Source organism: Arachis hypogaea, chromosome 11 (assembly GCF_003086295.3).
Source record: "Arachis hypogaea cultivar Tifrunner chromosome 11, arahy.Tifrunner.gnm2.J5K5, whole genome shotgun sequence".
NCBI lineage: Eukaryota > Viridiplantae > Streptophyta > Magnoliopsida > Fabales > Fabaceae > Arachis > Arachis hypogaea.
The window spans coordinates 127,211,400-127,229,484 of NC_092046.1; the positions used below are offsets into that span (position 1 = coordinate 127,211,400).

Below are 18,085 nucleotides of genomic sequence, written 5' to 3' on the forward strand. Positions count from 1 at the left end.
AAACAAGCTCGAACGAAAAGTTATTACATGAAATTATGATATATTAAATTTTATTTTATATTTAATTAAATCGATTCAATTATAGTTTGAATTTGGTTAAACTATCATACTATAATGATTGGTTTATTGACCGGTTCAATTTTTGCATCTTTGACAATAACTAAAATCTTGATTTAACTTTGTTTATACAAAATTTTATTAAATCTCTATTACATCAAATAATCTCTCATTTAAATTTTGTTATGATTTTAGCTGCTTGGCGAGTAACAAACAACTGAAACTAGTTCTCCCCGACAACTACACAAAATTATCTAGCCATTTCTTTTTCATTCTTTTGCAGTGAACGATTCCATTCTTCATCAATCAAGGTGCTCACACTTATGCTAGACACAGATCTCACTCTATCTTCTCTCTTCTCTTCATTTGCATTTTGATTCAGAATTAATAAAAAAATGTACTGTCTCAAACTTTACTGAAATCAATGTTATTTTACACAATGTAACATCTTAACGCATCAGAATTCATACACCTTTACTGAATCCTTCAAAATTCTCATACCTTATCCCTTTTTGTGTAAAGCTTTGAAAGAAAAAAAGATGGATCTGCCGTCAATGCTGTATAGCCAGCTCAAGGTTCGTGATTTCTATCAGATTTTGTGTTTCTTGACTTTGAATTTTCTTGGGTCACGATCAAAATCTATCCTTTCCATTTTTTTTTGTGTGTTGTTGTTCTGTGAATGTGTTAACAGGCTGTAGAACCATTCTTCCTGTTAGCGGATCCTAATGTGATTGAATCAGAAGAACACATTATGAAGATGGCTAACCACACAAACACTATTACATCTAGGTATGATATTGTTATCAATTAAGGAACTTTTTCATCTTTTGGTTTCATGGGAAAAAGATTGAAGCTAATTTGATTGAAATTTAATAAGGAATAATTATAGTGCCTAAGTTGAATTATACAAAAATTTTCAGTAGTTCAATAAGTATAATCATGACAATCATCCTCGTGGGTTTGCAACTAGATTCTTTGCAGTATTTTGTGTGAAGTTATAAATTCCTTTTTCTTACCTAATACACATGATCTAACTTTGTGTCATTCAAAATGTTTTGCTATAATGACAACTACTTAAAATGCAGAACTCTTTTACTTATTGTTTCCCAGAATTGCATCTAGTATAAGAGTTTTTACTCATTACAGGCACTGTGGCTGAGATATTGAACCTATGTTTGCCACTGCCTCTTTATGCCATTTTTTCCTGGAAAACTCAGATATTTATTCAATATTTATCCTAGGTAGCTGATATAACACACTCACTGCAATAGCCTGCTGGAAAGAAGGTAGGTTTGTAGTTGGACTTTTTTAGTAGTTTGTATTTTGCAACACAACAGTTGTCTCATATAATTCTCTTTTTCTCCATGCATTCACACTCCATTTTCCCAGTATTTAACCATGTCATGTTATGTAAATGCATTATATGCGAAAGTGTTCCTTGTTTAATTTCAATAAGTGTATTATAGAGCAGAGTGCTATCTTTTGATTCATGATGTCAAAAGTTCATTGGCTTTTATGCGTTGTTGATTCATGAGGATCATTGTGTATTGGAGTACACCTACCTCATGTTACATTTCTTTTTTTATCATTTGAACACTGGAGTCACCCAAGATCTGTTTCTACTTTGAACCCAACTATCATACTAGATTTCTTTAGTTCCAGCTTTTAACATACTGCTTTCATGTCTAGTTAGATGGCGGAGGTGTTACAAGTGGAGGGCTTCGAGAACTAATACATTGCATTGCAAAAACTGCAGTTGTTGTAGGAGTCGATGGAATTTCATGGAGGTATATATATTAGTACTATTTTTTTAGGGGGATATTATTGGGATTATAATTAAAAGAAAGTAGTTCAAGGTAAACTTTAAGTATTGTATTTAGTTTGTTCATCAAACAGCTTCTAAATGCCTTCTTGGTTCTTTAGGTACATGATGATCTACTAAATGCACATGTTGATCGTCCAACACAGTGGGTGTGTTGTTACTTATCAAAATCATTCAAATTTACAGGATATCATTTTGCCAACATTTACTTTTTCTTTGATGCTTCTGAATATTAATGAACTATATGCGTTATCTCCTTATTTGACAGCCTTTACACCACCTGGAGGAGTTACTTGAAGAGCTTGTAGCTATTATTGTAAGTTGTTTCTTGAAAGGCGAATTCTTTGGTGTAGAATGGGAGACAATTTCACACCTGTAGAAATGTGCTGGAATTAGTTGGTATGTGACAAGTGTCTAAGAAGGGGACAGTTTCTGGCAATGCACAGTGGAATCATCAGGAGTTTTTCCGGTGATGGGTTAAGTTAATAGTTTATTAATGTTAGAAAGTTCTGATTAATTAATGTGGGGTAATCAATGGACTTATTATAGGTGGGTTTTTTTTCTGTGCAAGGTTAGATGAATCAAATTTTTTGGACGGAATTAAACGGTTTTTACAAAACTATAATTAGTTTGTTATTTTTTGGACGTTGAGATAGAATATAATTTGTGAACATGTGTATATTTAAAGGCTTGATGTATACAATAAGTCAGTCAAAGAATATCTGACATATGTTTTTAGTAGATTTTGAGTTAAAAAATAGTATGTATAAAGTTTTTGTAATGTCATTTATGAGCAGTTTATTAGTTTTATTTTGTATAAACAAAATTTGAGTGTCTAATATAAATAATTAGTAGTTAAAACGATTTTAATGAATGAAGTTGTAGTTGATAATGTATCTTCGAATGTGAGTAATTTGGATTTCCAAAATTAGGATTTAGGATTCGGGTTTAGGGCTTATGGTTTAGGGATTAGGATTTCGGATTGTGAGTTAGAGTTAGAGTTTAAGTGATTCACAAAGATCATGAATACTAAACTGTATAATATGACACCTGACAACAAAACTAATAACCGTAGACCATATATTATCATTTGTGAATCGAAAACATATAATCGTAAACCCTAAGTCCTAAAGCATAAACAATAATTTTGTTAAAGATAAACTGTGAATTCTATTCTGCAAACCATGAACCCAATAACCCAAATAATAAACACTAAATTGTAAATTGTAAATCGATATATATAAATCTGTAAACCCTAACACATAAATCATAATCTGTAAACCTTAATACATATATCATAAAACATAAATCTTATGCGTAAAATCCTAAATCCTAATTTCTAAATTTGTGAACTCTTTTTAGTGTTAGTTTAGTATTTAGAATTCGGGATTTAGGATCTAAAATTATATTCTATCATTTGTTGTGCGTGTTGTTCTCTTATGAAAAGTAGTTGTGTGGTTTATATTTTGATTTATGTGGCTATTGTAATTGAGTAGTATAATGAGTAATTAACGTAGGTAGTTAAATGTGTGTATTGTTTTATTTTATATAATGAATGTTATATATATTTTTATTTTCGTTTAATATTTTACATATATGGACCAGGCATATTATGTAGCAAAATTATTTAGGTGTGTGCACTTTCAAGTTCCAACTGCGAACCTCAAAGGGTTTTGTCAACCCGTATACAGTTATTGTCTAGGGGTCTATCAATCGTAGCAATGGAAATCCTTCGAAACCAACCAATTGAATTTTTTTCCTATTGAAATTTCCAATACATTTCTTTCCTTTTCTCCCGCATGTTTTTGTTCTAAATTCTGGTAACCACAAAGCCCACCAAATTTAGCCCTTGCAATTTATAAGAATCATTCCACTTATGCCAAAAAGCCTAATAAAATGAGACCCAACTAGAACTCATACTAATTATATATCCTTAGTCTAGTTAACACAAGATAATAATGTTTCCATGTCACGTGAAGTTAGTAGCAATTTCTGACTCGTGAGGAGAGTATTGCTATAACTTGTCACATCTGCTCTCTAAGTCACACACTTGCTGCACATTGCCAGCTCTATGCCATTTCTATACATGTAGAAGCCACAACACTTTCTACACGGGGGACTTTGTCTTCTTGAAACTCATGATTGTATTTTTGTCCCCTAATAAAAATGATGGTACTTGCAGCAGAAAGTATTGGCATCTAAGTCAAAAAATTATTTTATTAATGTATGATTTTGTATGCATCATGCTAATACAAAAAATCAATAGATTGAGGGAAGAACTTAAATTTGAATTCCCTTTTCATTTCCTATCTTTTATTGCATACTTTCTCTAACAAAAGAAATGGACAAGTAAAATTATTGAATATTTTCAAAGTGATTATTGTTTTTTATTTTTGTGTTGGGTATCCCTTATCTCCTAATTTTTATTATCCTTCTACTCATCTTGATGAAATTATTTTTTTATTAAAAAAGAAAATTGAAGCGATTATACATTTATTTATCTTTTAGCAGGTGAAAGATTTTTTGTGTATTTTGTTTTGCATTTGAGTTCTGAACTTTTATATGTGATTAACTCTTCTAACATATTGTAGAGGGTAAACAAAGGGAAGAAAAAATTCAACATTTATCTCACACTATTTTGTGAATAGCAAGAATGGTAAGAAATTTTTCATACTTTTACTGATTTTGTTTTCTACTAATATAGATTATTAAGAATTTTTTCTTAATCCTTTCTCTCTTACTAATAAGAACTACTAAGAAGCAAGCAATAAAAAGTAACACATGTTTCTAAAAACATCAAAAAAGGATGTAGAAGCAAAGTTTTTACATATTGTCTAAAATATCCTACAAAAGAAATGTGCAAATTATTTATTTTATTGGTAGAGTAATCCATGATGTTACAAATTCAGATTCTCCAAACCAAATTGGGAGAAAACTTCAGGCACAAATCCAAACAAATTTTAAATTACCAAAGTCTTCTAGAAAAGCAACAAATTATCTAACATAAATACTCTAAACAACCACATTACTTGTTATATGTTTCATCTATTTTAGAGTGAAAATGCTTACATATTTTATTGTTTATACCAACGTAAATTCTGATTTTGTAGGTGATTATTTCTTGTTATTAAGAATATAATTATCTGAGGATTGGCCTTTATAAGATCAGATTGTTTTAAGGTTGAATGTATGATTATCTTTGCATCACATCACAAGTTCAAGCCCCTTATAAAGGAAAGCTTCTCCTGAAAGAGAGATTATTTGAAGTAGTGACACATCCAATTATCATTTGTCACAGATTCTATGTAGCCTTTCAAATCATTGCAATTTCTAAAAGCAATGTGGATCTAGAAAGTTATGTATTTTAATGTGTGATACTTTTTTTTTATATATACTAGGTTTCAAATTCTATAGTTAATTATATGCATGATTACTTTTAGCAATGCAAAACGCAGCTAGTTTCTCTTGAATCTTAATGGTGGGGTTTCACTTTCTGTAATGGCATTACGCATAAAAGGAATATAATTTTTGTGAACTTAAAACCCCTGAGGCTTTAACAATTGAAGGTTCATAACTTTTTTACTAGTAATGAGCCAATTATTGAGGCTTGGAATTTTAGTTGGTCATGGCCATGGAGGGTATTTGATTGTTCCGAGGCAGGAATAGGTGTTCATATGATGAATATATGTGCAAGGACAGATAGCAGATAGAGCGATGATACTTCTAATTTTTGTTTCTCATGGTTCTCTGAATTGTGTTTTTAGTTTGTGATTTTATGTGTTTACTTGTTCGGCTTTGTTTGTCGCAAGATTGATGGATTTTTTTCCGAAATAAATAAAAAATAATATTATTTCCTAAAACAAATTAGTCCAATTTTAAATACCACGGTACATTTTTTTGTAGTGTTAGGCAAGTTCAATGCACCGCCCACAAACTTCACCTTGACTTCGGCAAATAAAAGCATGGTTGGTAGAGAAACGAGCTCAATACCATTATTTTATTCTTCTTTTTGGTTCTCATGTTGACATCTTTTATCTACAATGTCTATCAATCAATTGTTATCCATTCATTATGATAGTGAAATAGTATATGATGAAGGTTCTATCATTTTTAAGTCTGAGCAACCAATAATTACGTACATGACACCGAAAGTCAATAGTCTAACAACGTTGAAGAATTTGATATTGCGTTCCGTTGGACTGCAACACACGACAAGAGAGAAAAAAGTTTATTACAAATATCCGACCGAAGTAGATGATAATTTGTTTTATAAAAGGTATATTAAAGTTGTCCTTGTTATGTTATTGTTATGTTTATTAGACCATGGTTCTGAGAAATTTTTCTATTGTTTTAAATTAGGTATCGATTACGTGACGACGTGGACGTACGTCTTATAAGGTCGTGGCACAATCGATGGGCAAATGTTCATCTGTTGGAATTATTCATGTTTTTAGTTGAGTTGGGTGGACGAGGATTATCTGTGAATATGGTTGATGATAGTCCGTTAAGTGGAGCTGTTAGAAGAAATATTAAAAGGATGATAGTTAATCTAAATATGCCAGCTAAAGGTAGTCAAGAGGGGTTAAATGTTGAACTTCCTAATGCTGACATGATACAAGATAATATTGAAATTCATAAGGGTTCTACTATCAGGAATTCGAGGATGGATCGCTATGAAGTTAACCCCGATGACGGAGATGATGCTGATGATGAACCAACGAAAATTCCTGACGAGGGTAATGAGGAAGAAGAGATGAACTACTACGGTGATACACAAATCGCTCTGACACAGCATGCCATTTCTCGACCATAAGACTGGCCGGATCACTTCTCCAGGTTGAATCTGGATGCAATGACTTTGAATTGGTCATTTACCCATAGAGGCTTTGAAGAGTATCCAACTAATGAGTTAATGGTTAGACAACAATTTGAAAACAAGGAGGAAGTCATGTTAGCAGTTAAGAGGTATGGCATCAAGAAGGTTGTGGAATATAAAATATTGGATAGTGACCAGTTGAAGTATGATGTACAGTGTATCCGGTTCGGGCTCAATTGCTCTTGAAACATACGCATAGTGTATCGCTGAAAGCAAGAAAAATGGGAGGTTCAGAGAAACAGTGGTCCTCATACTTGTATGCAAACATCGATGAGCCTAGACCATCGTAGGTTAGATTCGAAGGTGATTGCTCAGTACATATTCAACATGGTCAAAGTAGATCCAACAATCAGCATAATTATTCTGCAAGGAGGTGTAGAGAATCACTTCGGTTACAAGGCATCGTACAGAAAGGTTTGACTTGCAAAGAAGAGTCATTGCTAGAATAAATGGCGATTGGGAGGAGTCATACAACGAGCTTCCTCGTTGGTTATTCGTTATGCAGATGTACTTACCCGGTAAGATTCAATACATTGTGCTTAGTTATGTATAAAGTCTCCATCTACATATGCTAACTGTTTATAGGTATTTAGGTACTTGGGTGCAACTTGTGACACAGCCTTAGTCTGGTGCGACGAACTTGCCTAAAACTACAAAAAAAACGTATCGTGGTATTTAAAGTTGGAATAATTTGTTTAAGGAAATAATTTTTTTTATTTCGAAAAAAAATACCAAGATTGATTGTTTGTTTCTGTGTTTGTATTTTGTAGCTTTTTCTCACTGCCTATGCATGGGATGGTAGTAAGTGAGCGAAAAATAAACGAGCTTGTTTTGAAATCTATGAATAAAAATTCACTCAAGAATTAGAATTTTTTCCTTGTTTTGGAATAAGTAAAAAGGAATTATTTAAACTCATTTAAGAATTTTAATTCTCACTTTTTTCTCATTTACAAAGTAGACCAAAAAGGGTCTAATTTTAAAATCAATTCTCACATCAATTTAACTTAACATGTCAAATATAAAAAATATTCTTATTTAAATAAGTAGATGTTTAATAAAATAATTTTGTTAAGGACAAAGTTGTAAAAGAAGAAAATTTAACTCATGTAAGAGTTATTCCAAACTAAAGAATTAGATTCTATTCTATTAGTATATTAAAGTCATTCCAAACCATGGAATTGAATTTTAAATAGAAATGAATTCTTTTCTTACATTTAAATACTTTCCAAACAAGCTCGAAAAAAAAGTTATTATATGAACTTATGAAATATTAAATTTTATTTTATATTTAATTAAATCGGTTCGATTCTGGTTTGAATCTGGTTAGACTATTAGACTATTAAACCAGTCATTTGATTGGTTTATCGACCGGATCAATTTTTGTAACTTTGATAATATCTAAAATCTCGATTTAAATTTTTTGATACAATAAATTTTATTAAATCTCTATTACATCAAATATTCTCTCATTTAAATTTTGTTAAGATTTTAGCTGCTTAGCGAGTAACAAACAACTAAAACTAGTTCTCCCTCAACAACTACATAGAATTATCTAGCCATTTCTTTTTCACTTTTTGTAGTGAACGATTTCATTCTTCATCAATCAAGGTGCTCACTCTTACGCTTGACACAGATCTCACTCTATCTTCTCTCTTCTCTTCATCTGCGTTTAGATTCGGAATTAATAAAAAAGGTACTGTCTCAAACTTTACTGAGCTCGATGTTATTTTACACAATGTAGCATCTTAACGCATCAGAATTCATACACCTTTACTGAATCAATCAAAATTCTCATACTTTGTCCCTTTTTGTGTACAACTTTAAAAAAAGATGGAGCCACCGTCAATGCTGTATAGCCAGCTCAAGGTTCATGATTTCTATCAGATTTTGTGTTTCTTGACTATGAATTTTCTTGGGTCACGATCAAAATCTCCCCTTCCCTTTTTTTTTATGTGTTGTGGTTCTATGAATGTGTTAATAGGCTACAGAACTGGTCTTCCTATTAGCAGGTCCTAATGTGATTGAATCAGAGGAATACATTATGAAGTTGGCTAAGCACATAAAGACTATTACATCTGGTTATGATATTGTTCTCCGTTAAGGAACTTTTTCATCCTTTGGTTTCATGGGAAAAAAGATTGAAGCTAATTTGATTGAAATCCAATAGGAAATAATTGTAGTGCCTAAGTTGAATTATACAAAAGTTGTTAGTAGTTCGATAAGTATAATCACGACAATCATCCCCCATGGGTTTGCAGCTAAATTCTTTGTAGTATTTTGTGTGAAATTAAATTCCTTTTTCTTACCTAATACACATGATCTAACTTTGTGTCATTTAAAATGTTTTGCTATAATAACAACCACTTAAAATACGAAACTCTTTTACTTATTGTTTCCCAGAATTGCATCTAGTATCAGAGTTTTTACTCATTATAGGCATTGTGGGCTGAGATATTGAACCTATATAATTCTAAGAGTAATGTTGGTTAGTAAAACCAACATAACACTTGCTATGGATGAGAGAGAATTGACTTTCACATGACAAGGAATCAAAAATTAAACTTGTAAAATATAATGTCGGGAGATGGTTTGTATCTTTGTTGAAAGTTAACATCATCTAGAGTATGTGCGACTTTCAGAGTTGGCATCCCGTTAGTTTTCAAATCAAGCTTTGTTAAGGCTAATAGAACATCATCAAAATCTTTTGGTGGCCTAGGGATGGTTGAGGTGTTGAAGGTTATGATTCTATTACTTTTTATTATGATATATTGCTTTTGTCATTTGCATTTTGAGAATTATAGTAGGAACACTTGTTTGAAAAATAGTGTAATTGTCGAATTCCATATAATGGCAAAGCTATTTTGTTATAGTTGAACTATTTTTTCCTTATTTCATTTTGTTATGTTATAATTTCAGATACTTGAGAAGGTTAAAGTAGCATATGACCTCCCTATAGTGATAGATGTGCATGACTCTATCCAAGTAAGATGTTTTTATTTTAACTAAATTTAGCCTTCAGAAATTATACAAGTATTACAGTAATGTAATTATTTGGCATACCATCCAAGCTTGTCATAATGTTGTCTTTGATTTTGGATCATAATCTACCTTTAACAGCTTTATCTTTTCTTTGACAATGTAAAGTAGTCGGCAGAATTGTAGACATCATTCAAATAACAGCATTCTTATGCCGTCAAGTAAATATTCTTTACATTAAATTTTAGTATCAATTGGATAGATATAAACTTAAGTAGATATGATCACATCAATTCTTTTTTTGTGTTTTGCCTCTGATGACAGACAGATCTTCTCGTTGTTGCAGCCAAAACTGGAAAAATTGTCCACATCAAGAAGGGCCAGTTTTGTGCTCCTTCCATGGGTATATTGTCCTGCTATGTTGCAACTTTTAATAATCAATAATTACTTAAGCTCGGTAAATATTCTCTGTCTTTTAGTATTCTCATGTTTTATAATGTTCATATAAATAGGTAATGGCAAATTCAGCAGAGAAGGTTCGGTTGGCTGGAAATCCTAATGTTATGGTTTGCGAGAGAGGAACTATGTTTGGATACAGTGAGTTATAACATCTTTAATGAGATCTTCTGTATGCTTTTGGATGATGTTACTCTTTGAAACCGTTCAATATCAAGAATTGCTTTCTGTTTTCACATGTTCTAGTTTCATTTTAATCTTGTGTTCTTTTCACCTGTATGATTTAACATGCATTTAAGGTTTAACTTTGCTTAAAGAATGTCAGCACTACAATTGATTGTCCGCTATCATTCTATTTTCAAAACCCAGAATTGAGTAAATTCATTGAATTTTTATATAGATGATTTTATTGTCGATCCACGTAACCTGGAGTGGATGAGAGAAGCCAATTGCCCTATTGTAAGTCAATATTTGTTTTATTATATGTTTCTCTTTAAGATGAACTATTTGAATCTTTCTATGCTTTCTTATTCAATGGAAGGTTATAATATGTTAGGGAGAAAGGTATCTCCCTTCCTGAACCATTTATTTGATGATAGAATTACGCTTCATTAAATAGGATGAATCCATGTGAACACAATCAGCTAGACTAGTACATGTTAATATGTTCAAAGTTGCTTTAAAGACCAACTGTAAGCTTCATCACTTCCCTCTCTATATCTTAAAAGAAAGATTATTCCATAATTTCCCAAATTATTTTCTTTGACATAATTACATTACCTAACATGCACAGATGGCGCTCTCCAATCTTTCGTAATTTTTTTTCCACTTTTTCTGTTGATATTTTGTCAATGATACTGGAGTGTTTTGTTCACATCATCCCAAAGGAATAATATTATTGTATGTTCAATATGCGAATAAACTAAGAAGAAAATCAGACGGAATGCATTTGCCAATTTATGAGAATAAGATTGACTTCATTATTCTTTTTGCCGTAACTCTAGAGAACTACTCATTACATGGCCTTTTGCCATTATTCTAAAATTTGGGCCATGGTAAAGTTTCTTGCCACTGCCTCTTTATGCCATTTTCCCAGGAAAACTGAAATATTTATTCAATGTTTATCCCAGGTAGCTAATATAACACACATACTACAACAGCCTGCTAGAAAGAAGGCAGGTTTGTACTTGGACTTTTTCAGTAGTTTGTATTTTGCAACACAACAGTTGTCTCATATATTTCTCTTTTTCTCCGTGCATTCTTACTCCATGCGAAAGTGCTCCTTGTTTAATTTCAATAGTTGTATTATAGAGCAGAGTGCTCTCTTCAGTTTCATGATGTCAAAAGTTCATTGGCTTCTATGCATTGTTGATTCATAAGGATCATTATGTATTGGAGTACACCTGCCTCATGTTATCTATCTTTTTTTTTCATTTGAACATTGGAGTCACACAAGATCTGTTTCTACTTTGAACCTAACTATCATATGAGATTTCTTTAGTTCCAGTTTTTAACATTCTGCTTTCAAGTCTAGTTGGATGGCGGAGGTGTTGCAAGTGGAGGTCTTCGAGAATTAATACCTTGCATTGTAAGAGCTGCAGTTGCTATAGGGGTGGATGGGATTTTCATGGAGGTATATATATTAGTTTTAATTTTTTAGGGGGATCTTATTGGAATTATTATTAAAAGAAAGAAGTTTAGGGTAAACTTTAAGGCTTATATTTAGTTTGTTCATCAAACAGCTTCTAAATGCTTTCTTGGTTCTTAAGGTACATGATGATCCATTGAGTGCACCTGTTGATGGTTCAACATAGTGGGTGAGTTGTTACTTATCAAAATCATTCAAATTTATAGGACATCATTTTGCCAACATTTACTTTTTCTGCAATGCTTCTGAATATTAATGAACTATATGCGTTATCTCCTTATTTGATAGCCTTTACGCCACTTGGAGGAGTTACTTGAAGAGCTTATAGCTATTGCTGTAAGTTATTTCTTGAAATGCAAATTCTTTGGTGTAGAATGTGAGACAATTTCACATCTGTAGAAATGCGCTGGAAGTAGTTGGTGTGTGACAAGTGTCTAAGAAGGGGACAGTTTCTAGCAGTGCACAATGGAATCATCTAGAGTTTTTCAGGTGATGGATTAAGTTAATAGTTTGTTAATGTTAGAAAGTTCTGAATAATTAATGTGGGGATAACAATGGGCTTATTATAGTGGGTCTTTTTTTTGCACAAGGTTAGATGAATCTGATTTTTTGGACGGAGTTAAATGGTTTTTACAAAAGTATAATTTGTTTGTTATTTTTTAGACGTTGAGATATAATAGGATTTGTGAACATGTGTATATTCAAAGGCTTGAGGTACACACTAAGTGGGTCAAAGAATATCTGACCTAGGTTTTTAGTAGTCTTTTAGTTGAAAAAAAAGTATGTATAAAGTTTTTGTAATGTAATTTATGAGCAGTTTATTAGTTTTATTTTGTATAAACAAAATTTGAGTGTCTAATTTAAATAATTAGTGGTTAAAACGATTTTAATGAATGAAGTTGTAGTTGATAATGTATCTTCGAATGTGAGTAATTTGGATTTCCAAAATTAGGATTTAGGATTTGGGTTTAGGACTTATGGTTCAGGAATTAGGATTTTGCATTGTGAGTTAGGGTTAGAGTTAAAGGGATTCACAAAGATCATGAATACTAAACTGTATAATATGACACATGACAACAAAACTAATAACCGTAGACCATATATTATCATTTGTGAATCGAAAACATATAATCGTAAACCCTAAGTCCTAAAGCATAAACAATAATTTTGTTAAAGATAAACTGTGAATTCTATTCTGCAAACCATGAACCCAATAACCTAAATAATAAACACTAAATTGTAAACTGTAAATCGATATACATAAATCTATAAACCCTAACACATAAATCATAATTTGTAAACCTTAATTCATATAACATAAAACATAAATCTTATGCGTAAAATACTAAATCCTAATTTCTAAATTTGTTAACTCTTTTTAGTATTAGTTTAGTATTTAGAATTCGGGATTTAGGATCTAAAATTATGTTGTATCATTTGTTGTACGTGTTGTTCTTTTATGAAAAGTAATTGTGTGGTTTATATTCCAATTTGTGTGACGATTGTAATTGAGTAGTATAATGAGTAATTAACGTAGGTAGTTAAACGTGTGTATTGTTTTATTTTATATAATGAATGTTATATATATTTTTATTTTCGTTTAATATTTTACATATATGGACCAGGCATATTATGTAGCAAAATTATTTAAGTGTGTGCACTTTCACATTCCAACTGCAAACCTCAAAGGGTTCTATCAACCCGTATACAGTTATTGTCTAGGGGTCTATCAATCGTAGCAATGGAAATCCTTTGAAACCAACCAATTGAATTTTTTTTTCCTATTGAAATTTCCAATACATTTCTTTCCCTTTTTCCCACATGTTTTTTTTCTAAATCCTGGTAACCACAAAGCCCACCAAATTTAGCTCTTGCAATTTAAAAGAATCATTCCACTTATGCCAAAAAGCCCAATAAAATGAGACCCAACTAGAACTCATACTAATTAAATATCCTAAGTCTAGTAAACACAAGATAATAATGTTTCCATGTCACATGAAGTTAGTAGCAATTTCTGACTCGTGAGGAGAGTATTGCTGTAACTTGTCACATCTGCTCTCTAAGTCACACACTGCTGCACATTGCCAGCTCCACGCCATTTCTATACATGTAGAAGCCATAACACTTTCTACACGGGGGACTTCGTCTTCTTAAAACTCATGATTGTATTTTTGTCCCCTAATAAAAATGATGGTACTTGCAACAGAAAGTATTAGCATCTAAGTCAAAAAAAATTATTTTATTAATGTATGATTTTGTATGCATCATGCTAATACAAAAAATCAATAGATTGTGGGAAGAACTTAAAATTTGAATTCCCTTTTCATTTTCTACTTTTTATTGCATACTTTCTCTAACAAAAGAAATGGACAAGTAAAATTATTGAATATTTTTAAAGTGATTATTGTTTTTTATTTTTGTATTGGGAATCCCTATCTCCTAATTTTTATTATTCTTCTACTAATCTTAATGAAATTATTTTTTTATTAAAAAAAATTGAAGCGATTACACATTTATTTATCTTTTAGCAGGTGAAAGATTTTTTGTGTATTTTGTTTTGCATTTGAGTTCTGAACTTTTATATGTGATTAACTCTTCTAACATATTGTAGAGGGTAAACAAAGGGAAGAAAATATTCAACATTGATCTCACACTATTTTGTGAATAGCAAGAATGGTAAGAAAATTTTCATACTTTTACTGATTTTGTTTTCTGCTAATATAGATTATTAAGAATCCTTTCTTAATCCTTTCTCTCTTACTAATAAGAACTACTAAGAAGCAAGCAATAAAAAGTAACACATGTTTCTAAAAACATCAAAAGGATGTAAAAGCAAAGTTTTTACATATTGTCTAAAATATCCTACAAAAGAAATGTGCAAATTATTTATTTTATTGGTAGAGCAATCCATGATGTTACAAATTCAGATTCTCCAAACCAAATTGTGAGAAAACTTCAGGCATAAATCCAAACAAGTTTCAAATTACCAAAGTCTTCTAACAAAGCAAAAAATTATCTAACATAAATACTCTAAACAACCACATTACTTGTTATATGTTTCATCTATTTTAGAGTGAAAATGCTTACATATTTTATTGTTTATACTAACATAAATTCTGATTTTGTAGGTGATGATTTCCTATTATTAAGAATATAATTCTCCGAAGATTGGCCTTTATAAGATCAGATTGTTTTAAGGTTGAATGTACGATTATCTTTGCACCACATCACAAGTTCAAGCCGCTTATAAAGGAAAGCTTCTCCTGAAAGAGAGATTATTTGAAGTAGTGACACATCCAATTATCATTTGTCACAGATTCTATGTAGCCTTTCAAATCATTGCAATTTCTAAAAGCAATGTGGATCTAGAAAGTTATATATTTTAATGTGTGATATTTTTTTTTATATACTAGGTTTCAAATTCTATAGTTAATTATATGAATGATTACCTTTAGCAATGCAAAACGCAACTAATTTCTCTTGAATCTTAATGGTGGGGTTTCACTTTCTGTAATGGAATTACGCATAAAAGGAATATAACATTTGTGAACTTAAAACCCCTGAGGCTTTAACAATTGAAGGTTCATAACTTTTTTACTAGTAATGAGCCAATTATTGAGGCTTGGAATTTTAGTTGGTCATGGCCAGGGAGGGTATTTGATTGTTTCGAGGCAGGAATAGGTGTTCATATGATGAATATATGTGCAGGGACAGATAGCAGATAGAGCGATGATGATGCTAATTTTTGTTTCTCATAGTTCTCTGAATTGTGTTTTTATGTGTTTACTTGTTTTGTTTTGTTTGTCGCAAGATTGATGTTTTTTTTCCGAAATAAATAAAAAATAATATTATTTCCTAAAACAAATTAGTCCAATTTTAAATACCACGATACATTTTTTTTGTAGTGTTAGGCAAGTTCAACACACCCCCGACAAACTTCACCTTGACTTTGGCAAATAAAAGTATGGTTGGTGGAGAACCGAGCTCAATACCATTATTTTATTCTTCTCTTTGGTTCTCATGATGACATTTTTTATCAATAATGTCAATCAATCAATTGTTATCCATTCATTATGATGGTGAAATAGTATATGATGAAGGTTCTATCATTTTTAAGTCTGAGTAACCAATAATTATATACATGACACCGAAAGTCAACAGTCTAACAACGTTGAAGAATTTGATATTGCGTTCCGTTGGACAGCAACACACGACAAGAGAGAAAAAAGTTTACTACAGATATCCGACTGAAGTCGATGACAATTTGTTTTATAAAAGGTATATTAAAGTTGTCGTTGTTATGTTGTTGTTATGTTTATTAGACCATGGTTCTGAGAAATTTTTCTGCTGTTTTGAATTAGGTATCGATTACGTGACGACGTAAACGTACGTCTTATAAGGTCATGGCACAACCGATGGGCAAATGTTCATCTGTTGGAAATATTCGTGTTTTTAGTTGAGTTGGGTAGACGAGGATTATCTGTGAATATGGTTGATGATAGTCCGTTAAGTGGAGCTATTAGAAGAAATATTAAAAGGATGATAGTTGATCTAAATATGCCAGCTAAAGGTAGTCAAGAGGGGTTAAACGTTGAACTTCCTAATGCTGACATGATGCAAGATAATGTTGAAAGTCATGAGGGTTCTACTATCAGGAATTCGATGATGGATCGCTATGAAGTTAACCCCGATGACAGAGACGATGCTAATGATGAACCAACGAAAATTCCTGACGAGGGTAACGAGAAAGAATAGATGAACTACTACGGTGATACACAAATCGCTCTAACACAGCTTACCATTTCTCGACCATATGACCGGCCGGATCACTTATCCATGTTGAACCTGGATGCAATGACTTCGAATTGGTCATTTACCCATGGAGGCTCCGAAGAGTATCCAACTAATGAGTTCGAGGTTAGACAAAAATTTGAAAATAAGGAGGAAGTCATGTTGGCAGTTAAGACGTACGGCATCAAGAGGACTGTGGAATATAAAATACTGGAGAGTGACCAGTTGAAGTATGATGTAAAGTGTATCCGGTTCGGGCCCAATTGCTCTTGGAACATACGCATAACGTATCGCTGAATGCAAGAAAAATGAGAGGTTCGGAGAAACAGTGGTCCTCATACTTGTATGCAAATATCGATGGGCCTAGACCATCGTAGGTTAGATTCGAAGGGGATTGCTCAGTACATATTCAACATTGTCAAAGCAGATCCAACAATCAGCATAATTGTTCTGTAAGGAGGTGTAGAGAATCACTTCGGTTACAAGGCATCGTACAGAAAGGTTTGGCTTGCAAAGAAGAGTCATTGCTAAAATATATGGCGATTGGAAGGAGTCATACAACGAGCTTCCTCGTTGGTTATTCGATGCAGATGTACTTACCCGGTAAGATTCAATACATTGTGCTTAGTTATGTATAAAGTATCCATCTACATATGCTAACTGTTGATGGGTATTTAGGTTCTTGGGTGCAACTTGTGACACAGCCTTGGCCTAGTGTGGCGAACTTGCCTAAAACTACAAAAATAATATATCGTGATATTTAAAGTTGGAATAATTTGTTTAAGGAAATAATATATTTTTTTTTCGGAAAAAATACCAAGATTGATTTTTTGTTTTTGTGTTTGTATTTTGTAGCCTTTTCTCATTGCTTGTTCATGGGATTGTAGTGAGTGAGCGAAGTATAAACGAGCTTGTTTGGAAATCTACGTATAAAAATTCACTCAAGAATTAGAATTTTTTTCCTTGTTTTGGAATAAGTAAAAAGGAATTATTTAAACTCATTTAAGAATTTTAATTCTCACTTTTTTCTCTTTTACAAAGCAGACCAAAAAGGGTCTAATTTTAAAATTAATTCTCACATCAATTTAACTTAACATGTCAAATATAAAAAATATTCTTATTTAAATAAGTAGATGTTTAATAAAATAATTTTGTTAAGGACAAAGTTGTAAAAGAAGAAAATTTAACTCATGTAAGAGTTATTCCAAACTAAAGAATTAGATTCTATTCTATTAGTATATTAAAGTCATTCCAAACCATGGAATTGAATTTCAAATAGAAATGAATTCTTTTCTTATATTTAAATACTTTCCAAACAAGCTCGAAAAAAAAGTTATTATATGAACTTATGAAATATTAAATTTTATTTTATATTTAATTAAATCGGTTCGATTCTGGTTTGAATCTGGTTAGATTATTAGACTATTAAACCAGTCATTTGATTGGTTTATTGACCGGA

At 31.6% G+C, this 18,085-nt stretch overlaps 1 protein-coding gene across 1 annotated transcript; it reads left to right on the forward strand.

Annotated features, from left to right (window-relative positions):
* The first annotated feature begins 596 nt into the window (after positions 1–596).
* On the forward strand, positions 597–12,001 carry LOC112722563 (2-dehydro-3-deoxyphosphooctonate aldolase-like). The gene is made up of 11 exons (XM_025773630.1): positions 597–632; positions 749–846; positions 9,395–9,491; positions 9,672–9,744; positions 9,900–9,952; positions 10,056–10,151; positions 10,244–10,328; positions 10,588–10,646; positions 11,318–11,362; positions 11,722–11,820; positions 11,957–12,001. The coding sequence occupies exons 1-11, from the start codon at positions 597–599 to the stop codon at positions 11,999–12,001; spliced, it is 786 nt and encodes a 261-aa protein (XP_025629415.1).
* Positions 12,002–18,085: the final 6,084 nt, after the last annotated feature.